Raw genomic sequence first — 25,908 nt, 5'->3', positions numbered from 1 at the left:
ATACCTATGTCTTAGGGGGTGGGTGGCTTTCTTTCTTTTTTTTTCTGCTCAAGCGAAGTCTAGCGGAAAATGACTCGAAAAATGAAATGATAAAAAATAAAGTTTTAATAGAACAGTATTAAGATTTCGAACCCGGTCAAGGTAGTGCAAATTTATCTTTCTGATATATCATGATTACCAACAGTAAATTTGTAATTATGTTAGGCTATCAATACTAATATATACCTCCTATCTAATACTCCTGTACTTTCAGGCAAGATCCACATAATTATGGCGCTTCCTTACTGTCAGTTGACGTTGCAAAAGCTCTCATGTCTTCTATCTGCAGCGCCAATGATTGACGAAGAACAGATAAGGAATCATAAAATGCAGAACGTCGTCCAATATTAACCGCCATCTCTAGACCTTGGCTTACCATCACCATCTGTCCATAGACATTAAATCCTTCAGCGGTACACTTGAGGGCTTTCGGTGACTCGACCCACAGATCTCTGAGAAGTATTAGTAGGAAACTGCTAGTTGACTGAAGTTCATGCTGAAGCATGAGAGAAGTATCATATTGAGACAAGACTTCGGTACTTGATACTCGGAGAGCTAAAGCCTCAATATCATGAAGGGCAAGCCAAACATTGATTGGTGCTGGAAACGCGAGACGCATGGATGAGTTATGATCAAACGTTTGGGACCTTAGCCTTGTATACTCGCGAAGCTCGTTGCTGGGTCGAAATGGAAAGGTATTGATCTCAATGATCTCGCTAAAGAATCGCCGCAGCGTTGTTGTTTCTTCCGTTTCTGGCAAATCAAGATTTAAAATTTCCTTTGCTGTACAAGCAGTCACGAAAAGCATTGTCTCCTTGTTGCATCGAACATTCCTTGTGACGATCCCGTGTAAAGCTTGTGCAATACATTGCGGCTTTAGATCTATCGAGTTACATATTCTCTGGCCCCAGAGAATAATCTCGACCCCCAGTCCCAGGAGAAAAGAAATCGGATCGATAGAAGTCAGGAGAAACGTGGTCAACAACTGAACTGTATCTTGATCGAGCCGAGAGACACGTTCCAATCCCATCCAACCAGAAATGCAAAACTGTAGATGCGTCATGCACCATGATGAATCTGGCGGCCCTCGGGTAATAACAAGCCTCCTTGTCAAGCAATCATCAGTAACCGAGAAACAATTTATGCTAGAAGTTACCTACTGAAATTGAGTAGCGACCTCCGGATATAAGAAATCTGATTCCATGGTGGCTCCTTGCGTTGGTAGATGGGTAGACCTTGGACAATGCTTAGAGTAGAAGCCCATCAGATCTTGGACAGATGCAATAGGCGATATAAGCTCCGAAGCCGAACTTGAAATGTTTTCTTGGTGTATGCACTTCCTTCCAGAAACTGCATACCGAGACCAAGGCCGCTTTAAAGAGCACTGCATTAGTTAGTTATGACATTATACAGTAAGTTTAAGAACATTACCTTAATTTTCTCTCTGTGGCATTCGATGCAAAACATACTAGGCTTATTGAAATGGTATAGATAGACTCGAATGCGACAAGCAATGTCTCCTTATACTGCTCACTCTAATTCATACGTAGTATATAATGTTGGAAATTGTGGTGAAACGTATTGTATATAACATCCAAGTACTAGTGGCTTCGGGCTCTAATATTGTGATCTACAGTTACATCGGACCACGAAACAAGAAATGGCAGGTAGCTAATATTCAGTCGTGCCCTATGTAATTATTATTCGATCTCTATAGTCGACTTGCCAGGCTGGATGTTACTTCGACATGAATCCAACCACGGAACCTATATTCCAGGCGCCCATCACGAGGAGATAGGATCTTTCCCGAGTGAGCCCTAAGGTAACTCCCATGAGAGGGGCCGTGCAGGAAAGCAATGGGATACTTCGGCCTTTGGTGCGTCTTGTCTAAGAGGTACTTTCTCTCTTTTCTTTTTTTAAAAGAAATAAAATAAAATAAAATAAACCCTTGATTGTGATGATAATGGTCGCCTTCACAAAACAGTAAGAAGTAAACTATTCTCTTCCCCATGTACAATTTCCATCTTAATTTGGTACAACTCTGTGTGTACTCCGAAGCAATTTTTGAACACCGATGCTATCGAGAACTGGAATAGTGGCGATTATGAGGGGCATATTTCCTTATCCTCTAATATCTTTACTTAGCGAGCTTCTAAATAGCTGAAATCCTAAGCAGCCTACCTTGGAGTCTAATTCGCAGTTAGGGGAGCTGAATTTCTTATCGAGTCTTTTTCTCTCTAATGGAATCTCCTTCATGTCTTTGCTGTCTTAGTGTAATTGCGTATTAGTAGTTGAGTATTTACATAGACAAGAAACCCACCTATCGGTCCATTGACGAGACCTCTTCTTTATAATGAAGAGCCAGATAGCGATTGCAAAGAGCAAGAAAAGAGATATTAGGTCTTCGACAGGTGGCACATTTAACCGTGAGCAAGGCATTGGCACTGGCATTGATCTGAACACAGGAAATTGGATACTCAATCCAAAAGTGGGAATCACTCCAGCTATATGAATTTGAGACCTCGTTCTGCAATGTTTGAGATGTCTGTTTATGCCTACAGGGCTTGTATTGAATAAAATTTGGGATTGATCAACGAGGAACGAATCATAGATTGAATTAGAAATTGCACTATAAAGATATGTACATCATTGAGGGAGTATGAGCACGTCCCCATCATCAACATTTCCGTAGCGTAACGCCCGTTCTTCCTGCTTCTTCAGTTGCTTCCGTGTTTGTTTGAAACTCAATACCAGATTTTTACCAACAGAGCTTCCCTCTAAATCCTTTCGAGGATAATGGAAAAACTCACACCGGCTATGCGTAATACCCACACCATTTGCGTCTGCCCACTCTGTTTTTTGACGCACCACACAGATTTCCCCCTCTATTTCGTTACTCCAATACATTTTAGTTATCCAATATTTCAGTGCCCCCACCCCTTCAACCGTTCGATCGTTGAGACTAGATACTGGAGGACATTCCTTCTCTGCTGCATCCAACAATTGTTCGTTTGAGAGACGGACACGAGACACTGGGTTTATTGTCGTCCTCGCGGGAAACGGACGCATGCTTCTCGGCGGTACATATCCGTATTGGTTGATATCTTCGTCACCAGGAGGTGTAGGTGTCTTGCTGTTCCGATCAAGGCATACCGTGGGAAACAGATTTGCAAATAGCCAAGACATTGCGATCCTTTGAAGGTTTGTGCAAGCCATAAGGGAAGGATGGCCAATCCTGTCGAAGATTGGTAGAAGGTAAGAGTAAACCAAACGATAGTGATATTCAGAATAAGCTAGCTCCGGAGAACATGCGGTGAGCAGTCGAGCCATGCTTGTCCTTATACTATAATCATTGACCCATTTTAACTATAGTAACCTACTTCAGGTGGTTTTGAAAATATCTCATAGAACGGAGTCCAGGCCTAGATGGTCTAGGATGAAAACATGATTCTTAGTGTAAACCGACTTACGATCAACAATTATGATCTTGATTAACGTGAAGTCCTACCCCCCATGATAATACCCATGTAGAAAGTTATATACATCATCTGATAGGTAGTCGCCACAACCACCGACGAATCATCCGTGCAATACCTCTAACAGTGCGGCCAAGGTTCTTCTGCATCCCAGCATAGAGTTCTTTAGCCATAACCGCCCTAGTACCATTCCTTGGGTCCAGTAGCATGCTGCCGGCATAAGAGTTACGCAGCGCTTCTCCCGATACATTGATTGTGTTGAATTCATATGTCAGAGTAGCCCGATCACCTTCAAAGCTGACTATTATTGCCTGCTGCAAGGGCCAATCCTTTTCTAGACAAAAATATTTTCATAGACTAGAAAAGGCTCGTGTGATTTCTCCATATTCGAGAAGAGCAATGACCCCTTCATTACAGGATAGTAGCGTTTCAAGAGGAAGAAACAAACGGCGCGCCGCTGTTCCAAGTTGGTATTGGCCAGTCTTGTAATGCTGGATTTTGAATGACGAACCAACAATAGAAGCTTCAAATGGCTCCTGGTTTGACATAGCTCAGGGGCCTGCTACTATGAGCCAGCAGCTTACTACTCAAATGGCAGTTAGCTAACTTACAGCAAAACTTCTTCTCTCACTAGCGGTGTTTGAGAAAATATCAGGGCGAGATATTTCAAACATATATGATTCACCATGCCTAAAATAGGATCCATTGCATGCCTAAATTTAAAGGATATCGGCTGTACAATCGAACTGGATGTCACCTGCTTCACACGAAAAACGATCAGAATACCTTGTATGCATGGTTACTTGTCGAGCTGCGGAGGAGTATACGAATACAGCATATATTTTAATCTAGCCACTTCAAGACGACTAGCAGATATTCCAAAAACTATCCATGTCTTGATCAGGTTGACCAGCCATATCAAGGTATCTGGTCGTGCAGGAAGATGAATAGTCTTCGATCATTAATTCTTACTGTACTAAAGAGAAATAAATTTGACTAGCTCCCACACATTATTAAAACAAAATACATCTTCCAGAGTGACGAGCAACAATATCACATATGTCATGCATGTCCTGGCAGCACGCGTCTATGTCTCGAGAAACCTCATCCATTGAGCAGTAGTCCCCATTCCAACAACACAAAATAACACCGCCAAGTAAAAGCTTATCTCTCTCTATACACTATAAATTAATGTAGGCAGAGCAAAAATAAGGGTCAATCGACCCCACAGAAATCAAACGTACTCGGTCTAACTAGGACACGTCCAAGAAGTCTCGCTGTTATGATCACCTTGTGCAAATCCTGGAAAGGACTTGGCACTATACGTCCGTGCCCTGATTAGCTTGAAAGACATCCGAGCTACGCTAAACCGTTTTTTGAATGAACTGTTCTGCGCAGAACAGTTCATTCAAAAACGGTTTAGCGTATCATGACAACATGCAACCCTAACGCTGCTTACATTTCAACATTCATAGATATTTTGTTCAACTTTTGGGGAATTAGGCTGTCGACTACGAATAGTAGGAGTAAAAGCGAGCTGGGGTTATGAAAATATCACATATCTTGTTTGTAATAAAGAGACCTTTATATAACTAAAATCCTAAGAACCCCATTCTGAAACTAATCACAATTCCCCATAGCCTCAGTAGCGTTGTAGAGTGATTCTTTCTTTTCGCGATTAGTGTAAAAGCTGCAACTGAAACTCGCCGCTCATGCGTTGTGGGCCGATAGAACAAACTAATACTAGGTAGTGAGCTAAAGGCTGTTTGTCATGGATCGCATTGTATACACACCACGTTACTTGGTCTATTTCCGCGCATTTTCTATCTTGGACGTAAAGTCATCAACATCGAAGGAGGTGCGATCGAACGGTATTTCCGTGATGTTTTTGTGAGTGCCTTTGTGACCGCCACCTTTGTTTCCGGACTTGATGTAATCCTTGACCGCATTATCTTTGGCTTGTGCATTCGCTTGGATTTTAGCCACTGCCTTGTTTGGATCTTTCGAGTCCTGATGAACATCGACTCGAAGGTCAAGTGTTTTCACGGCATTGCTCCTTGTCGTCATGTTTTCAGGCAACATTTTCGTGATCTTGTCCACGTTGTTTCGGACGGCTTGGGATAGCTCATTGAGAACTACTTTCCACGGCATCTCGACGAGCTTCAAGAAATGATTGCTAGGGGTACTTGGTATCTTAAAGAAGAAAAAGTATATTTGGCGCTGCGATGAGAATATGAAAAAGTTTTCTAATGCTAAATAAACAGATTCTCTGGGCGAGCGAGGACAAAGCATTTATAAGATAATGCCGCGGGGCATCACCCATATAACATCTACATAAAACTATTACGTCGTGGTCCGCGTAGGGCGCGTAGATAAATTTACTTCGTCGAATCAGTTTCTAGATTCGATATTCTCGTGGTATTGAGCTTCTCTGGTGTTTGAAGGGGCCTTCGAAATGAGACAAAAGCGGCTAGATTACATTCTGGAGACCTCGGGTGGGTCTCACCAATGGCTGGCTAGGGAGAGCCGTTGCCACAACCGCCTCAAAAATATACACCAGAGATAGATCGTAACTTTTGATCTTAGATCAAGCCGGTAATTTTAATACCCAGCAAATACGGGGAAGCACACCCTTGCTTCATGTAACTCAAACGTGGGTATTCGGAGGTTGGCAGGATCGGGATAATGTAATCCCGAATCAGAGCCTTGATTCCATCCCAAAAGCCATTCCCACCCTTTGCTAAACACGAATGCTAATAACTGTTAGCGAATACAGTCGCAAACAACATGTGCATGTCTCCCTGGAAGCAGACCTTTTTGAAAAATTACCAAACCAAACCTTCCTATCCACGGAAACAGGCTATGAGTTTCTTCTCTTCGTTGCGTTCGCGAGCGGGTGGATCAGGATATCACCGACCGGAGTTATGCATTGAAAGATCCAATGGAACCTGTATCTTGAACCCCCTGCATTTTATGATAACCGATCAACTAATAATTTTGCAAGGTAACAAAATCTCTCAAGAGGACTTATTCAGATATACAAGACACCGATGGTTGTATGTAACTCTACTACTTTGGAGCAAGCATTCGCTCATCAGTGTTTGTTAAGATTCAATGAAAAAGAAGAGCTTTCTAAGCGCTATGTAAAGTTCAATCTGCAGCAGCTTATCGATGTTGCTGTGAAAGCTAGTGAGGGTGGTCGATATTGTACGCCTTGATTCCGGTACTACAAGTCGTGCTCTAATATCGTCTATAGGCACCAGGGTCCTTAAATGCACAGAAGGCCTACACAACAAGGCATTTGTCTTAAGGATGGACAATGGAGCCGAGGTATTTGCGAAGCTCCCAAATCCAAATGCTGGGCCTACGGGGTACACCACAGCTTCTGAGGTCGCTACACACGAGCTGGTAAGAATGCCCTTTTTTCACGTTTCGGATAACATAATGATGAATGTGGTAGCTACGTGATGTTTTTAATATTCCTGTTCCACGAATTCTTGCATGGTCCTTCGACGCAGCAACTAACCCCGTCGAGGCGGAATATATTGTTACAGAGAAGGCGCCAGGAGTCAGACTTGGCTCTGTCTGGAGCCAATGGTCACAGGAAGCGAAGCTAAAACTCATCCGACAAATTGTCGACATAGAGGATAGGTTGACTACTATATCCTTTCCTCGACACGGTTGCATCTATTTCAAAGACGACCTTCGCTCATTGGCTGGGTACGCAGAAGACATTAAAATCGAATCCGCCGCTACTGAATCCCTCGAGCGCTTTTCCATCGGGCCACTAACGTCCTCTGAACTGTGGGAGGGTACTAGGAGAAATATGAGATTAGACCGAGGTCCCTGTGAGTAAATGTATATCTAGTATTTAGGTGGAGTTGCTAACAATGTCTGGGAAGGGTGTGACCCACAGGAGTATACACAAGCACTCGGTCGAAATGAAATTGCGTGGATCGAATCACACGCTTGCCCTCGAATGAATTATTACAGGTCGGATAAAGAGCAAGAGTTTCCTGGTGATGGCCTTGCTCTTCTTGCCAAGTACATGAAGGTGGCACCTTATCTGATCCCTTCGCCGATCCATGAAGCTGCGACGTCCAAAGTGATCTGGCACCCTGATCTTCATCTGGACAATGTCTTTGTAGATCCAGATACATATGAGATTACCTGCATTGTGGACTGGCAATCTGCATGTGTTGCTCCTCTATTCTATCAGTCAGGCGTTCCGAGGATGTTTCGACATCCTGGGCCTGTTCGAGAGGGTTGGGTTGTACCAGAACGGCCTGAACATTTCGACACCCTCAGTGAAGACGAGAAAAGGACAGTTGATAATGATTTGGAAAGTGAGACCATACATAAATATTATGAGGCTCAGGTTTGCAAACGGGCACCTTCTCACTGGAGTGTACTTCACGGATCATCGATTCCAATACTCAGGAAACCTGTATGGCTTGTAAGTGGCGTGTGGCAAAATCGAGACCTCTTCTTCCTGCGTCAGTCACTTCTATCCCTCGCTACTCATTGGCATGAAATTTTTGCAGAGGATCAATTACCCTGTCCGATCGAGTTCACAGACGAGGAAATCAACCTTCACTCTAAAGAGGAAAATAATATTGATGGGGTTGGACGCATACTTGCATTGTTTCGTGACCAGGGTGTGTTACCAATCGATGGAATGGTGGACCCAGAAGACTACGAAATTACCAGCCAAAATAGTCGCAAATTCAAGGACATATTTATTGGGTTGGCTAAAGATGAAGCCGAGAGGGAGTTATATACAAAGCTCTGGCCCTACCAAATGTGAGAAGTCAAATTCCAGGGGTTCTGCTCTGTTCCAGAAATCAGTTCATGTACAAAAATATTTCTTTCATGTGCCTCTACCCATTGATCACAAATGCGGGACGTCATTAGTCCCCATTCTTGCCTTGAGTGGGCTCTGGAGATCTTTTACCAGTTTGCACTTAATTATATATATAGTCTTGGATGCACGTGGATGGTTGGAAGTTCATGTTTTTGAATGTCTGGTATCAACGTTCCAAATGCTGTGTAGATAAAGATGTAAACCAGAAAGTTAAGTCACATCCCAGTACATGTGGCAAATTTGACCGGGTCCCAGTGGAATGGATTTGTCCGCTAAAGACTGTTCGACTGGGGACGCGAGGATGATTTCGTGCCTGAGGTTTCCTTAATTAGGACTGCTACGCGTTGACTGACTGGTAACCGCATTAGTTAATTAATTTTGCCAAATTTGGAATAGGCTCGAGAAGAATTAGTAATGATTACCGCTATTTTCCGTTCTACACCCCTCCAGCAGTCGAGAGCTGACGAGATTTTCAGTGTGTGGGAAAGCGTAACTCTATTAACTGTAGTCTGTTCAAACATACTACGGCAATACACACTTTTGGACAGGCTTTCACCCTCTCTGCCAGTGTGCTTTCAACTCTAACAGATGTCCAAAGGCCAAGTTATGCTTCAAATCCAAGCTCACTACGAACACTTTCCGACCCGACCAAGTCCGTCACAACCCGATCAGGTGTGAGGCTACCAGTGCTTTCACTAGCCACGAGGTGGCTATTTGCCCCGCACCCAACATTTTATCACCACCCAAAATTTCAGTCCTCGTCATCACTCGAGGAAGACACCGCTATCGAATTGACTATGCAAAGCGACGAAGGTTTTGTTATTGTTCCGGGCGATGAGCCGTCAGATGACCTAATTCAGGCCGTCACAGAGGAAGTTTCTCATAATGAACACTCGTCGCCGAAGGGTTGCGGTCCGAAATGCCACGAGTTGATGGGCTATGGGGTGAAAGTATGCTACGATCTTACATGTAATGATTTTAACTGACCACTTAAGTTACCGGAAGAAGCCTGGTTCCAAACATACTTAGGCTGCTCATATTCCTCTGCTCGAAAGATCGGCGACACGAGAGTCATGACATTCAATAAGAATCGCATTGGGCGTTTTGTACCCGGACCGCCTGGGACAGTTTTGGTATATAGAGCAGCTACTCGCGCTGGCCTTTATCCTGAGAATGGCTTTTTCAAAATAGTCCCTCGATCTCACCGGATGACGGCCGGGGAAATAAAGCGAGCCGAATCAAAGACGCTCAAACTTCGCCCAAGGGATGTGTTGTTCTTTGTAGCCAACCTGACGATAGAATATGTGACATCCGGGGAAGGTATCGCTCTTTGCGAGGCTGTATCATCGTCTCTCAAATCCGAATAAATATATTTAAGAACCATGCGTGAGAATAGTATTCCACAGCCTATCCTTCTGGCTATTGCTATTGCTTAAAGTTGCATCGGGAACGGCTGGAAATTGCTATCCCAATTGAAAAAGTGAGGAAGTGCGTCAGCATTCGTCCAGCCCGAATCGAAATTGGGAAAGAACCAGGCCGAGTCAGAGTTTGGAAAATATGAAATCTCTGCCATGGGTGAGACACTTGAGATGTGACGAAGACCGTGCCTATCATCCCGATAGATTCCGGCCTCAATATTTGCGGCTGTGTTCCGTCCATCGTTCAGCTGATGGGTTTGACCACTCGAACATTGAGCTTCTAATGAGCACCCATGGGATGATTCAGTTGATCGCGACATTTCAGCCATGCTATCCGGTTGATTTCTGGATATTGTATCGTAGCGCGTACTTGTCTCTGTTTCAAGTTCTGCCCGCGGAGGATTTCCATGATGTTCGGACTCCATACTTAGTGGCAGTAATGAGATAGCGTGACCATTGTGATTGTTCGAAATACGTCCCCCAGGGGGCGCTGGAGAGCCCTCCACTAAAGTCGCTTGCGTTCCAGCCGTTTCGGGAATGTTGAAGGAAGGGGGTATGTTTACTTGGGTAGAAGAGTCAAAGACAGTGCCAGAATCCTCGTGAGTTGTTTGTCGCCGTGTATTAGTCGGTGGGTGCTCGTTTCTACAGTCTGTCGAGTCTGATTGTTGCAACAGCGAACTCGATCCGTTCGACTGTGTGGTAGACGAAGAAGAGCATGGGTTAGAAGGGCCTGTGTTATTCCCTGGTATCCGGTCTGCGCGCTGATCAAGTCCATTCAGCTGTAATATACCTTGATCCGCAAGAATACGTTTATTTCTTAAGCTAGATCCTTGGGATTCACTTTGTCGTTTGCTACCGCTCACCGGTTCATGGGAATGACATGTGACGAGGTTTGATAGTCCTTCTGCAGAGGCAAGAGGAGCGGTTGCTTCTCGACGCCCCTTGTCAGCTATAGTTTTGAAACCCTTAGTAGTGTACTCTGGTTTCAAAGGAAACAGGGGCCAAATACTGACATGCTATTGCCAAAGTCACACCAAATGGCTCAAGGCGCTGGGGACCCGGGGATCTTGTACGATTCATTTGTCTATCTAAAGGAAAGGCTGATAAATGTTGATCTATACTCTCCGTTAGAAATGGAAACGGTGTTGACCAGAGAATACGGGAGGAGGGGGGCGGCGGCAAAGGAGAAACGCACCAGCAGATGATAGCGACCGGTTGTTGCTTTTTAGTGAATATGGATTGGAAAGCTGCCGATTAATCTCCTCATTAATAGAATCTTGGACTGATCCCCATATTGTTGCGGTTTCATTTTCTGCTAGAGTATGTAAATTCCTGCTCGCCGCCTCCTCATGGATGTTCTTTTTCTTGAGATTCATTATCATCGCAATTCTGTCAGGGTTGTGTGCTGATTTAGGAAGTTCTTTCGTCCACCTACAACAGGAATTGGTGTTAGAGGCTTTGAAAACATCATGATAAAATAAAAAGGCAGGCACATACACATAGTCAGAAATATACTCAGGGAGAAGATATAAACTGCCCAGGCCTCCAAGATCGTTTGCTAATAATTCGTATCGGTGGCCACGATCGATCCATGCAGAAAGTTTCTTTTTAACTTGCTCTAACTTCTCATTGACTAAATCAGACCTGCTGATGACCTCTGCCAGGAACATGGTTGCATCGTTTGAATGGCTTCTTGGTTGAACTGCACGTTTGACACGGTAAAAAAGAACATAGAAGATTCTTAAGCGAATTCTATTGAGTCCATGCTGCTTCTCAAGTGTGGCGACGTCATGATAACACTCTGATAGCGTGTATCCTGACACTGGCATAGCACGAGTATAGATAGCCGAATGTTGATTACTTTCACTTAAATCGCATGGTCTTGGGAAAAGAATTTGTCGTTTCTCCTGCAAGTCTTGAACGATCTCGGGAACGCTTATTGTTGACTCGGATCCTGTAATAGCTTTAACAACGGCAGAACGACGCTTGGGAGCGCCCATGCATCGTGGAACGCCGTCGAATACTACTTTGGCTGCATTCAAAATATCCTGGAATGTTAGCTAGCTCGCGGCCAGGCATGATGGGGGAAACCAACTTGATCCTTCCAGAAAGCGCTACCATCGAGGTTGTCTTTGCCCTCTCTTTCTGCATCTTGGCATGCTGAGAGCAGTTTTTGCCCAACCAATCTACTTTCTGTTATACCCATTGAGATAGAACGAGCATGAGATTTGATAGATGGGGAAAGCGTGGGGTTGTGGGAAGGAACAAGCGCTTACCAGCAATTGAGAGATCCTCTTTCTTGTCAGATGACCTCTTGGCCGTCAGCTACGATGTGTCCATGCGCACTACTTAATTAGTTACTTGCAGCCCATGACAAATCATCAAATGATAGTTTGACCAATGGCATCTGCTAATTTGTGGGTAGCCCGTCAATTGAGACTGTCATTCGCAATCGAGATACTCATGATCTGGTATTATACAATTTCTTCGTCTTACTTATGCCTGTACAATAAGAGTGGTGAGGCCAATACTGGTACCTCTACGTTGAGGATCGGCAGAGTCAACTCAGCCCGGCGGCATTGCAGACCAAAGGCATGCGTGGTCATCACTTTTTCTCCAACTCCATTATTCTGTGCAGCAGCCTGGAGCACCATATCGATTATATCAATCTCATCTCCGAACCTCTCAACAAGAAGAGCCACCACTCTAGTCCCACTCCGCCCGTTGCTTGCAGCTGCAATGACCACAGCCTCGCTTATCTTGATTTCACCAATTAGCGGCTAGTGTTTTTACGGAAATGGATCTATTATGCGACTCAAGGGGTTCGATCGACTTGGTGCCATTGTATCATTGCCACTTGATATCAATAAGGATGCCCTTCCATTTATTGCCATGATGTTGGGAAAAAATAGGTACGTCCGCATATAAGTGATCATATATGATATCAGAACTGAAGCTGACATCTTCACCGAGTAAATGGCAGATTGCCAATACCTTTCCCGATGCGTCCAGCAGACCGCGATGGATTTGAGATCGGCATAATTTGTGCCTTCACTCTAGAGGCCGATGCTCTTGAAGCACTGTTTGACGAGACTTATGATAAATTCGGTACAAGATATAGCAAACATCCCCGCGATACAAACGCATACATCACTCAAATAATAGGTTATCATGATGTTGTCCTCTGCTATTTACCAGGAATGGGAACAGAAAGTGCAGCGGACTTTGCAGCAAATCTCCGAATCAGCTACACACACATTCAGCTGACTCCGGTGGCTGGGATCTGTGGGGGTGTTCCATTCCCACCTAGTAACGCTAATATTGTACTAGGTGATGTTATTATCAGCGATAGTGTGATTCAGTTTGATTTTGGCCGACAATACACTGATGAATTCAAGCGAAAGAGTGATGTCAAGGAGACACTAGGACGACCTAATCTGGAAATTAGATCCATCCTTGCAGGTCTTCAGGGTCACTTAACAAATAAAGAATTGCGAGATTGTATCTACGAAAACGCCCAGACGCTTCAGAACCAAGTATGTGCTGTATGGAAGTGCCCAGATGGCCCGCGGGATGGCAAAGGAACTCGAAAGCATTGCTTCAACCGGCTAACCCACACCGACGAGATTGTTTCGCGAACCACGCTCCATTATGTACTTGATCGTCAAAGCTACCGACACTCTCTGCAACCTTAGCAAACATAAGGATGGTGTTCCCTCAGATGTACATATCCGAGTCCTTCAATCGCTTCAACTAGTTCAACCCGGACCGAGCGCGGAATCTACCAGCCAGAGCTATTGGTCGGATAGTTCGATGTGGGTACGGATACTTAAAACGGGGGATTCCTGTAAAGACCGACGTACTATACAGAACATGCTCGAATATATAGGGGCTTGGGAGTGGTACAATTCTCAGTTGGAGCTTGCAAAGAAAACACTCACAACAAAAAAGAATAAACCAGTGGGACACCGGGGTGCGGCGATACATGTAATGTAATGGACCAAATACAGAACAGATGGATCATCGGAGTGGGAATAGTCACTCTGCATGAATGTGAGTCCAATTATCTATCAAGAAGTGGCCCTGCCAGTATAACTGCGGAGGAAAAACGTTTGCAGCGAAGCCGGATTAGCATGCAGCTTAATAGAGGCAGGCTGTATAGCAAACTCGTGAAAGAACTTGGACTTGGGATATTGTTCGATCGAAAAATCTAGTAAGAGCTAAGATAAGTGCTGATGTCTTTCGTTACTAATATAGACTAGGGACTATGTTAAATCGAATATGGAACAGCTTGATATGTTAGTAAGGATATTCAGGCCAACACCAGGCACACGAAGCTGCTTCAAATCCTCAACCCACAGCTAGAACAACTTGTCAAGAATGGGTCACCAGATCTTTACATTTTCTACAAGGACCTATGACCACCTCACACCATTTGCACTTGAATGGCTCTTCGTTCATGTGAATGACATCAAAGTGCTGTGTTACACATCCTGTATCATGAAACTTCCTACAGCGAATGTTATCAGGCTCCTTCTCATCCGCAAAACATTGAAAGCAAGACTCAGGTTTTTTCGACTCTCGTGGCCAAGCCAATAATTATTATATCAAACATACCACGTATACATTACCGTCAGTTATTTTTCTTGGCGGGTTTTGGATCAAGTGTCGAAACCAACCCGCCATTTGGCGAGGTCTACCACGCCAACTACGTTTCCAAATTCGAGGTCCTCTCGGGATGACTAAGTAATGAGCTAAGCCATAAATGGACATGGTCGCGTCCCAACGACGACAATGCCCTCTCATGTGCTGAATCGTCCGCAAGCCGCAGTAAACATACGGGCATTTAAAAAGCTGACCGTGTCTGCATTCTGCTTCATCGGCTGTTTCCATCGTCCAGACTCCCATCCGCAATGACTACCTTTCACTTCAATGGTCAACATCTAGATAATGACCTAGTGACATCAATATCTTCCCTTCTCGACGCTTTTAACATCCCGAATCTGCTTTGGGGCAACTATCTGTTAACCGTCTACGGAGTCCCGACGGTTGTTGATGTTAGTGTCCTGTCCAGAAATGACTGGGTTTCGAAAATAACTAACACTGTGAAGGGCGTGTCCTTTGTCGTACCCGATGCACTTAGCGAAATCTCCTTCTCTACCATCGCTGAGGCTGGCTTTCATCTCTGTTCGCGACAGCTAGACTGCCCACATTCAAATTCAAATCAATGCCAGCCACCGTATAAGCACCTGCATATCGATGATGAGCTTGCGATACTGTTGTACAAAAAATCTGATGTGCTTTGGGAATTTCCAGAGTTTGAGGCTGCTTTCCACGACACCAGTGCGGACATTATGTTCGCGTCTGACGCGAGGCTTCCTCCAGCTACTTTAGGTCGCGGTCGAGGGCGCTTTCCACACCTAAGTTCCGTCCGAATCCCTAGCCCCTCGAGATACTGTGAGGCTCTTATACTCTTGCTTTGTCGAGATTACGGAACTACCCGCGAGACTTACTGGTTGGCAATTTTGACGTATATGCTAGAGTTCGTTGATGGAACGGACATTCTTAATGAAGGAGGTCTGACAGAGGGGCATAAACAGTTTTATCATGCCCTAAAACTGGGCGATCCAACTATGTATCCAATATTGAAGGACCTCCACCGTGACTTTCTAAAGCGGCGGCTCCCGCAAGTCAAGCAAAATTGACTGACACAACTCGGATCATCTCAGTCCAATGGTCCGCTTTACTAAGTTGATATTGCCTAAGGAATGAACAGCCTCTTTTAGGTATCCTAAAGTTCAACGACCTTCTCGGCATTGAATCCCGTAGACTGTGAGAAGTAGTAGCCTCTCTGGTTAGATACTACTCTTTTCCCTGTCGTTAAGTCTTGGAAATCACAGTTGAAATGCGTGTGTCCGAACGCCCAGAGTGTGACAATTTCACGTTGCCAGCATTGCTCATTTGATAGATCCGTCATGAATCCAGAGGAAAGCTTGCTGTTACTATGTTTGGGATCGACGACCTCTTGATGCGTTGAAGGACAATGGTGAGTCAAGATAATGACTTTCCGGTCAGGCTCCAAGCGCGAAATTGAGTCGATTTCCTTATTCAACCAGGAAAGATCTGCAATGTGTGCTTCTCGGTGGGCTTCAATCGACCAATCGCGAATGTGATAAAAATCGTTTAGACCAAAGCTGACGCTCTCTATTTGTTCTTCTGTGATACGTGAGAATAACGTGCAACCGAGAATGGTGAGTGTTGGTGAGATATCGTAGCGCGTTTGGTCGAGCAGAACAAATTCTCCAAGCGCCTCGCCGTTCCGAGAAGTCTCATCTATATCGTGTTTGAAACTTTCCACGTTAGACTTTGCCTCCGTCCAACTACTATGGTAGGCTTCATGGTTTCCTAGAACCAGAAAGACAACCCGGAAGATCGCCAGCTGCTTGCGAAGGAAGGGGAAAAACCCCTCATCCATAACGTAGCCAATGTCTCCTAGTAATGCCAAAAATGGCGCCTTGGGGACGATGCTAAAAATATCATAGGCGGCTGGAGACTCAAGGTGGAGATCCGATAGGATCTGAAGTTGTATATTTGTCATGGGCGGCAACATGCAACGCGAGCTGATTCAGATGAGAAAGGTAAAGGGTGCGCGGCGTCTAATATATAGATGTGACTGGTGCTCTGCCAGATAAGCCGATCAGATGACCTTCCCCGCCCTAAGCAATGGAACTTCCCAACGAGGACGGCTCAACCTCGGGACCTCAGAGCGCCACATATAAATGAGCTCTCATGAAGCGTCCTCTTCTTTCATCCCAAACCTGCTCTACGCTCTCAAGTTTTAGCTTTGTTATCTTTTATCACCTACCAGTCGTTATTCCAAATCATGTCTGCGCCGTCGTTTGCGGAGCTCGAGGCTGCTGCCAGCTCTGTCATTGACATCCTAAAGACGATGTCGGAATTCTCGAATGTCAAGATTGCAGTTATTGGAGGATTAGGTCTCTGGAAATATCTCCGAGGCTATCGTACTACTGAGGTTAGCTTTTTTCACCAGAGTTATGTTTGAACACTACAAGAAAGTTGGCATAACCCTTACTAGGACGTCGACTTCCTCATTACAGTTCAAGGAGCGCCAAAAACAGTTAAAGATAAACTACTTGCCATGCCCTCCAGTCCTTTCCAACAACAGGCGCAGCTTTTTTTCTACAGGAGCTCAAACGGCAAACATATCCAGGTTGATATCACACCGGATTGGCAGGTAAGCAGAATATGGAGTCTTTTTTTGGGTTGGAAAATAACAAACTCTAGTCTCCGTATCTTCCGTCTGCGGCCGTACCTATTTCAGCTGTCCGGCCGGGGTCTCTTCCATACATCTCAGAAATCGATCTTCTGATTTTCAAGATAAACAGCTGTGGCTTACGGCCCACGCCCGCAAAGAAATTACGTGACGCAACCGATGCTAGGTCATTAGCAGATGATCTCAGCTCTAAAGGACCTATTGTCCTATCATCCACTCAAAAAAGTGCTGTGCTCCAGGGCTTGGATGATGTAGTACGCCTCTCTGGAAAAGACCGGGCTTGGTGGAAGTCCAAACTGGCACTGAGTTGATGATGTCGACATCTTGCTCGTCTAGGAATTGCTTGCTTGTTCGGATGCGGGCGCGGCCACACAGGGAACGCATGAGAGGCAAGTCCACTGCAACGGCCGGGGGTGTGTCTGTATCTGAGCAAAACACGGGTACGGACGAGAAACTCGAGAATCTCGGTTAACCCTAAGATCTCACCTGACTCGGTATCTACTTTGGAATATCTCATATTCTTCTTCCCTCATTGTATGCTTAGACAGGTTCAGAGTTTCTATGGGCAATGTTTTTCTGCGGGAAGTAGCCATGTCGTTGTTTTTATAGTATTCAAAGCACATATACGTACTGTCACCAGAAAACCCTGTACCATATTCTCCTTCCGCGGCTCTAATGTATATATAACCCCTCCCATTCTTGACCTTAATAGCTCCCGTATCTCGCAAACCCCATTCAAAACATTACTTAGAAGCGCCACCTTGTCTGGGATGAAGATGAAAACAGCATAGTTCGGAGCGCTAAAAAGGCGGCATACAGTATGAAATACTATTTGGTTAGCTTATGCTGGCTAGCTCTTTTCTTCTCTTCTCGAGATGCTGGAAACGAGTCTTCCGTGAACATCCCAGGGTTTTGCTTATGGTATTATAGTATTCAGTGCTAGATCTGGCAGTAGCAAAATAGGAAATCGTGTTCGTCAGGTGATCAAAACATTTTCTTATCATCTTCGGGAAGCGTGCCAGAATTGTAATCATTTAATGCTTTGATGATGTTGTGCTTGCATGCGGTGCCGAAGGAATTCGTCCGGATGCAGCAATTTCCCGTCTAGTATCTTACCAAGATGTGTCTTATCGATTTCCTGACCATCTTTCAGAATTTGTGACAGGAGTATCTTTAAAAATTTGAGCGGGCTTTGATCACCAAAATATCCTGTATCTCTGTAGTACCGAAAGTAAATACACAATACTATACATTTTATAAGTTTATTTTAGGATCAAACAATAACTAGTTAAGAAATTTATAACTACCTAGTTCTTGTATCCCTAAATCGATTATCCCGTGGCTCCATCTAGACCACAAACCATTATCTGCCCGAGAAGTCCTCTCTGAATCAGAAACAGATACCAGTGTACTTTTCTGCGGTAAAGACATCTATAGAAGATATATTTCTTCACTAAATTCAAAGATCAGCCCGATTTTTTTCTTCTTTAAATCAATACAATCCAATTATTTATACTTAGGTTTTGCTGCTCTAGATTTTAGAAGGCCAATAGTTATTAAAGTACATAGCATCAACTGATCGAGGGATACGAACCTACCAGATTGGAATAGACCACTAAAATATCCTGAAAGTCAGCCAGCAGCTGCGTCAAGGACTGATAAAATTTTCTACTACAAAATTAATCAAATCGACAAAAAACAAATCTGGAAGATTCGCCTTTTAGTAAACATTTTGTAGAGAAAACCCACCTATTGGCCGGCCGGAAGAAATCGAAAGCCGAGAAGAAACTGATCTGTTCTTCAGTAAATGTGATTATTTCTGTTGTCAGGCCGATCAAAGTCCATACAGAAGCAGCTTCACCGTGGGAGGCCACTGTACCAAAGGAATCAATTCGCTCTCAATGAGCGCTAGCCTATCGCAGTCTGCTCTTGTCAGTGGCGGGCAGTCGTCTTTCACATTTAGCACGTGATCGAATTTGGAAACTCTTGCGTGAGCAAGAGAACACTCTCTGTTGGGCTAAAAATAACCCATCAGCCCCTCCTCCAAGGAGGAATAACGAGCCAATTAAGCCTTATTTTTCAGCACCGAGTTTCCGCAAAGTTCTTGCCAAGCCTCTCCTACTACATATATGAGCTTTAATTGGCTTGAAAAATGCTGTCCGAGGAAGTGAATGATGATTCATTGAACCAAAAGCCAAATAGATTTCCCACTTTAACGCACTAGCACCCGCGGGCTTACCAGCAAGGCAAACTATTGGACCGCATCCATCCCCTTAATCCTTAAGTGGGCCAATGGCTCAGGAGAAACTTCATTGGTCTGAGCCTTGACTTGCGTGTCAGTAAGCTAGATACTTTGCTTCGCGTATGTAGCTGTTAAAATCATGGTTAGGGAGATGTCATAATTCACACTTGGGCACAACGTATCTATATTATCCACGCCAAATAGTCCGCACATTGAAAATCAACGATGCGCGGGTGTATTTAGTAATATTAACACGGAGTAAACGTGCGGATGACTACCATCTACGCTATATACACATAACACTTCAGTAAATTCATCGCTTGGATGATATATAGATAGCCCTACATACAACCTTGGTCTAAGATCACCAAGCAAGGTCTTGAGGCTGTATTGGAGATTAACCAAGGGCAACGGACGAAGGCCAGATGTCTATGGATCACAATGAGAAGTCGGAAAATTGCGTGCTTTGGGATCACTTTGTTTCACTATGTAATTTATTTGTAATTAAAAATGGGTGGGCCTGGTCAGAAGGAATTTGGAAAGAAAACATGGCCTACAATTCTGATGGCCAACAGAAAACTGCGGGTGATCCACTGTTTAACATGATGCCACGAATAGCATGTCTTAGGCATGTCTTACCGAACCAGGAAATGACTGGTGTTCGATGACGCAATGGCGTAACATTTGGCTGCACTTTTTGCCTTGGGGAAGTCGGCAAAAGGGGTTTGCGGGGTCAGCTAAAAGATATCTGACTGTGATGAGGATAGATGTCGTCTTCCCGAGTCTCTGACTTTTCAATGCAAAGGATTCAGAGGCAAAGTTCTCAATATGACACAGGAAAAGCATGACAAAGACACTGATTTCAATCGCGACTTTTACTGCAAGTCCATTGTGTACAAAGGTGTATTCACAGCAACCGACCGTGTTAATTGTCTATTACCAATCAGTACATTTCATCCCTCCAAAAGTCTGCGTTGGGTCCATTGATTAATGCATTCTACAGATGGGGGTGAGCACCTGTTGATTGGCGCGTACAGTGGAGTTTATTTGATCGATCAAAGACCTAGCAATGACAATATCGAGCCGTGGCGAATTCTCCTAACCTTCGGCGTTACCCAGTTGGACATTTTGGAAGAGCATCGCCTGTTTATGGTCCTATCCAACGGAACACTAAATACGTATCCGCTTGAAGTCCTCACGAATGCTATTGAACATGAAGAATACGTGGTTTGTAGACCATGGAAAATTCAAGATAATGTGAGCTTCTTCAAAATTGGGAGTGCCATGGGTCGACAGCTTCTATGCTCTGTCAATACTTCACTATCCTCGACCACCGTCAAGCTTTTTGAGCCGACGAGTTCTTCGGGTAGTTCCCACAGAAGGGACGAAGAACCTTTAGCACTGTTTAAGGTAAGAACTTCCTCGTTCTGACATGACTGCTGTCCTAAATTATTTCAAAGTCATTTCAGTTTTCAGCAGAATGCTGGTCTGTGCACTTTTTAAAGTCAACTCTGTGTATCGGCTGCACGAATGGTTTCCAGGTCATCAATCTACATACCACAGATATTTATCCTCTCCTTGACCCGGCAGATAATTCCCTTAGGTTCGTTTCACAGAAAAACTACCTTCGACCTTTACACGTTATACGGCTTAACGGCCAATTTCTTCTTGGCTACGACGAGTTCTCATTCTTTGTGAACCGGAATGGATGGCATGTAAGCCCAGACTGGACAGTTTTTTGGAAGGGCATACCGAAGTCTATTTCGGTGTCATACCCATATATATTAGCCTTTGCGTTGGACTCAGTTGAGATCTGGCACATCGAAACAGGCAAATTACTTGACATCATTGCCGGACACCAGATTCGATTATTACATTCACATATGGGACAGGTGAGGAAAGTTCAATTTATATTGAGTTTAATTTACTGATTTTAATCGTAAGACATTTTATGCGTTTGAAGGTGAAGACACGGAGGATGTAGTAGCAAGCTTAAGTTTTTCAAATCGGATGCAAACAAAGTCTCTCTGTTGGAATGATTCAGGTGCTGGTCTCCCGATTGAACCATGAAGGTATCGGCGTCGACTCGTGGAATTGGTCCCAGTCGTTTTAAACCTCCTGTTCTTTGATTCTTGTGCAAAGCCACTCCTCGAACAATCATGACGATTGCTTTCATACCCATTACTTCATCTAATCACCGAGATACAGTCAGTGCCGACAACACATTTCTAACATTACACAATGGCACTTAGGCCGCCACAGGCCTTGACGAGGCACTAAATTCGTCCGGTTGTAGTTTTTACTGTACATAGCAGTAGATAGACGGTTGTATATAGTGTGGATACTGTGCTTATCCTTCGGGAGGGGTCAAAGAAATGACACACACACACAGAGAGAGAGAGGGAGAGAGAGAGCACATACACGTAACCATTCCGTGACTTTATTATATGAAATACAGGTAGAACTACATAGAACTAAAAGACCTTGGTCTGAGATCACCAGGCGTACGGCCAAGAAGGTCTCGAGGCTGCAGTGGAGATTAACCAGGGATCCTACGTCGGCAAAGGACGAAAGTCAGGGGTCTAAATACTAAGAGGGTCAGAAAGACCAGCACTTAGGACCAGGGGTTTAGGGTCAGAGGCAGAAGACCTGAGCGGTAAGATAGGGGACGAAAGCTTGTTGACGTGTCGCCCAGTGCGTCGGATCGTGGGCGCCTGGCCAGGTAGGTGCTGAGACCACGGTCCTACGACCGATGGGGTCTACGGCCCGACAACTGGCGGCTACAGCAGATTTAAGACCCCTCTGGCCCTCTTATCATGCTCCTGCGACATCATCGGTCTACCGACTATCCATTATTATCGGAAAGCTCTTATAAAAGCTCGACCTCAACCCTGCTCTGACCAAGGCATCCGGCCTTCCGTGGCGGGGGTTTGGTTGAGTATCGAGTTCAGTGTGCTTTGGCTTTTCGGATGGCCTATCGGATTAAAGTTAAGAATAGCCACAAGCTTCAGTAAGTTATTAAATACCAAGAAATATTGTTCGGTATTATATTTATCGCATCTACTATTGCTGGAGTAACCCCTAACCTAATATGAATTGACTTGTCTTGAGACAGCCCACTTCCTGTGTCGACTATCTCGTAAGTCTAACCGGACTATGAAAAGTTTCACATGGTCGTGATTATCCCAAGCCGGAGATTGTTCCAAATGTATGCTCACATGACTTATTTTGTCTCAAGAGGATTCTCATAAGAGGAAATCAGTCATAGAACAGGCATACCAAGATTCTAGTTCTATGTTGCTTCACATTACATTAGCACTTTCACGTAAATATATTCTTATTTTCACCCTTTTGTAGCCTAGCCGAGCCAACAAGATATTCTATATATCTGCAATACCCGTCTAAGACCTTACTCTTGTATAGCAGTCCTAATCAAAAGCTTCTACACATTCCTGTCTACTACATGTGTCTGGCGGTGCCTAATGAAGATTTACATGAGACTTGCACACCCCTAGAAAGTCGCTCTTGTTCCACTGATTCCCATGAGTTCGTAGGCGGCAGGCTTAGGAATATCATGACTAAAATAGCATTTATATAGGTTATTAGTAATGTAAATGGTGTGGCAGCGCGGGACGATATAGAGAGTTATTGACTCTCTGGTGGCAAAGCTGCACCGTCTAATTTTCATATTTAAAAGGCGGAGAAAGAGGGCAGAAATACTGCGGGGTTTATTGGACTTGGACCATATTGGTAGCGATTGAAATAAAATGGTTTATTGTTGTTTTACTTTATATATGAGTGTAACATTGTAACAAATGGTTCGGGGCTGTATGGGTAAACATAATAACAATGAGAAACAGGTCAGAAGCGTGTGCCCCAGAGCCTACCATGTTTCTTTAGACTATTGCGCAGATACTCCCTGTATCCATGCGTTCGTTGATTTCGAGTAGCGAGAAATGTTTCCCTTTGTGATTGATTGGGCAGAAAAAAACCAAAGGGACCGCGTCTCGAGAGGGGTGTTCGGCCTCTTTCCGGAACTTAGCCATCTCTATGGCTCAGCGTCTTAGGGGCTGTTTGATTGGCTGAAAATGACTATCGCCGCGGTTCTCGTCCAAAGGGACACTTAGACCATGCCTAACATAGGTGGGTTTATCAGAGAGCTGCATGAGAGCGTTAATAGTCCAGCTATCCAACCACCTGCGCGGGCGAAGTCTGTCGAAGATACTACATAGTATCCCTATGCCTTCGTTTATTGCAATCGTATCATCACGACCAAATGTTGTCTGATTAAGCACCTTTGTGTTGATATCCTGGATCAAACAATCAATTTCTGCGTCGAGCTGACCATCGGGCAGGGGGTCCTTCAGTAATCGAGTTAGTATATATTCTGACTATCTTAGGCTGGTTGCCTACCCCTTCCAAGGCAAAACGTATTTGCAGTTCACGCAGATCATTTTCGGACAATAGCTCGGCTTCTTTTAAGTCCTTATAGAACATGTGAAGATTCGGCGATCCACTCTTAACAAGTTTTTCTAGCTGTGAGCTCAGGATTTGAAGCAGCTTCATATGTGTGGTATCGGCCTGGATATCCTTCACTAGGGTATCCAACTGTTCTATGCTCAATTTAACATAGTCCCTACCATGTATTAGTAACAAAAGACACTAACGTTTTCTTGGCACTTACCAGATGTTTTGATCGAACAATATCCCAACCCCAAGATCTTTCACGAGCTTGGTACACCGCTTGCCTCTATTGAGCTGCATTTTGATGTGGCTTCGTTGCAAACTTTTTTCCTTCGCAGTTATGCTGACAGTGCCACTTTTTGATGGAAAATTAGGCTTATCTTCGTGCAGCGTAACTATTCCCACCCCGCTGATCCATCTGTCTTGTATTTGGTCCATAACATGCATCGCTGCACCTCGGTCCCTCACTGGTTTGTTTTTTTTTGTTGTGACTGTTTTCTTGGCAAGCCCCAACTGAATATCGTACCACTCCCATGCTCCTATATATTCGAGCATGTTCTGTATAGTGTCTCGATCTTTTCGGGATTGTCCCATTTCAAGTACCTGCACCCACATCGAACCATCCGACCATTGACTGTTAGATACTGCGCTACCTTGTGGTTGGTCTTGTTGAAGCGACTGAAGAACTCGTATATGTATATCTGAGGGAACACCCTCCTTGTGTTTGCTAAGGTGGCAGATAGTGCGGATAGCTTCAACAGTCGAGTCTATAATGGAGTGTGGTTTGGGGAACAGTCTCGTCGGTGTAGATTGGCCGACTGAAATGATGCTCCCGAGTGATGGGGTTTGCTCCCTGTGTATTTCTTCCGTCCGAAGCGAAGAACCGTGGTCCGTTTGGTTTGTGGCAGTAACCGGAGTCAGATTGGCAGATGGGGCCTCATTCTGCGGTACCGAGTCAGGTGAAACATAGGGCAATAGCTCCTCGGATTGGCTTGATGCGGAAGCGATGCTTTGTACCTTGGAACTTGTAGCAAGAGCTTCGCTCGCCATTGTTGTTAGAGTTCCTATAGGCAACGCACCATTCTCTTCGTCACTGCGGTAGCCTTCCTGGGGTGGATAGTTACTAGGTAGCGGCGAAGGCTTCGACGAGGGCTCGCTACGTGTTTTGGTCTGGATTCCAGGGGTTTCGTTGAGATTTGGGTTACCCCCAGATATGCTGGCTAGGGAGCTGGCTCTCTGTCTCTTTGGCTTGGGTGGGCGATACGAAGGATCTTCGGCGTGCTTGCGCTTGAGTCCCCGGGAATTGGCAATCCCATCCTGGATTATTGCAGCAATACTCTGCGCTGTTTCCGGGGCTTTTCCACACAGTTGTTGGATACTTCTTTGAACCTACTATAATCAGTCAAAGATATATCATTGGTGTGATTTGTAGCATACCTCTGGTATACGACAAAGGTCACCGTTGACGTCTGAAGCAAATATATCGATGACCTGGCCGAATAATGTGATCAGTGTCTCGTCGGCTTTTAGCAGTTCGTCAGATTTGCGCAGCTGTGGTGTTGTCCTATTGGAAGTCATGGTCAAGAATGCTTTCGGACAGATGGTAAGGGATGGGCGGGGTTGTAGGTAAAGAAGATTGGGATAGAAGGAAGCAGCAGGAGTCGAGGGGCCTTTTATAACTGAGGAGGGCGGCTTTCCAGTATCCCAGGATACTGAAAAGTCGGTGATTACCTCCCGCAGGTGCACCGAGCCTACACCTTCATTGGCGACGGGAAATATCGCGCCATCTGTTGTCGACTCAGAGTGTTCCACTTGTAACAACTGCAGGGACTCAACCAACTCTCTCGCCTGGTGGACAAATTGCTGGCTAGGGGCACACCAACATGTGGTCATATGTCCGCGAGGCTGACTTGACCATGCCTTGTATGGCAGATCAGCTGAGGATGCGGGTAACAATTGGTCCTCACAATGGCTACATTGCGTACCCTGATTCTGAGTAGTCCCCTCTTCGCAGCCTAGAACAAGTACTCTGCCAATCAAAGCTAGATTTGCCATACTATTTTGAGACTGTCTCACCCTCTCTGCTGCCTATCAATACAAGCCTGCATAAA

The 25,908-nt window shown here is 44.7% G+C and overlaps 7 protein-coding genes across 7 annotated transcripts; 5 read left to right on the top strand and 2 right to left on the bottom strand.

Moving 5' to 3' along the window:
• Positions 1-5,321: 5,321 nt before the first annotated feature.
• Positions 5,322-5,666, bottom strand: ABOM_012118 (uncharacterized protein; the record flags this gene model as incomplete). The annotated part of the gene is made up of 1 exon (XM_022539246.1): positions 5,322-5,666. One exon carries the CDS (start codon positions 5,664-5,666, stop codon positions 5,322-5,324), a length of 345 nt encoding a protein of 114 aa, XP_022383139.1.
• A 1,161-nt stretch (positions 5,667-6,827) lies between these two features.
• On the top strand, positions 6,828-9,746 carry ABOM_012117 (phosphotransferase family protein; the record flags this gene model as incomplete). The annotated part of the gene is made up of 5 exons (XM_022539245.1): positions 6,828-6,923; positions 6,976-7,363; positions 7,418-8,318; positions 8,978-9,329; positions 9,375-9,746. 5 exons carry the CDS (start codon positions 6,828-6,830, stop codon positions 9,744-9,746), a joined length of 2,109 nt encoding a protein of 702 aa, XP_022383136.1.
• A 3,053-nt stretch (positions 9,747-12,799) lies between these two features.
• ABOM_012116 (uncharacterized protein) lies at positions 12,800-13,492 on the top strand (the record flags this gene model as incomplete). Its single annotated transcript, XM_022539244.1, has 1 exon — positions 12,800-13,492. One exon carries the CDS (start codon positions 12,800-12,802, stop codon positions 13,490-13,492), a length of 693 nt encoding a protein of 230 aa, XP_022383135.1.
• A 1,218-nt stretch (positions 13,493-14,710) lies between these two features.
• ABOM_012115 (uncharacterized protein) lies at positions 14,711-15,502 on the top strand (the record flags this gene model as incomplete). The annotated part of the gene is made up of 2 exons (XM_022539243.1): positions 14,711-14,854; positions 14,909-15,502. 2 exons carry the CDS (start codon positions 14,711-14,713, stop codon positions 15,500-15,502), a joined length of 738 nt encoding a protein of 245 aa, XP_022383138.1.
• Positions 15,503-15,588: 86 nt separating this feature from the next.
• On the bottom strand, positions 15,589-16,395 carry ABOM_012114 (uncharacterized protein; the record flags this gene model as incomplete). Its single annotated transcript, XM_022539242.1, has 1 exon — positions 15,589-16,395. The coding sequence occupies one exon, from the start codon at positions 16,393-16,395 to the stop codon at positions 15,589-15,591; it is 807 nt and encodes a 268-aa protein (XP_022383137.1).
• A 285-nt stretch (positions 16,396-16,680) lies between these two features.
• ABOM_012113 (uncharacterized protein) lies at positions 16,681-17,402 on the top strand (the record flags this gene model as incomplete). The annotated part of the gene is made up of 3 exons (XM_022539241.1): positions 16,681-16,830; positions 16,894-17,052; positions 17,103-17,402. 3 exons carry the CDS (start codon positions 16,681-16,683, stop codon positions 17,400-17,402), a joined length of 609 nt encoding a protein of 202 aa, XP_022383134.1.
• Positions 17,403-20,161: 2,759 nt separating this feature from the next.
• On the top strand, positions 20,162-20,987 carry ABOM_012112 (uncharacterized protein; the record flags this gene model as incomplete). The annotated part of the gene is made up of 3 exons (XM_022539240.1): positions 20,162-20,279; positions 20,337-20,590; positions 20,937-20,987. The coding sequence occupies 3 exons, from the start codon at positions 20,162-20,164 to the stop codon at positions 20,985-20,987; spliced, it is 423 nt and encodes a 140-aa protein (XP_022383133.1).
• Between the last annotated feature and the right edge of the window lie 4,921 nt (positions 20,988-25,908).

Source organism: Aspergillus bombycis (genome assembly GCF_001792695.1).
Source record: "Aspergillus bombycis strain NRRL26010 chromosome Unknown contig00208, whole genome shotgun sequence".
Classification (NCBI taxonomy): domain Eukaryota; kingdom Fungi; phylum Ascomycota; class Eurotiomycetes; order Eurotiales; family Aspergillaceae; genus Aspergillus; species Aspergillus bombycis.
Note: the sequence above shows the minus strand (reverse complement) of the source record. Positions and strands in the feature narration are given on the sequence as shown.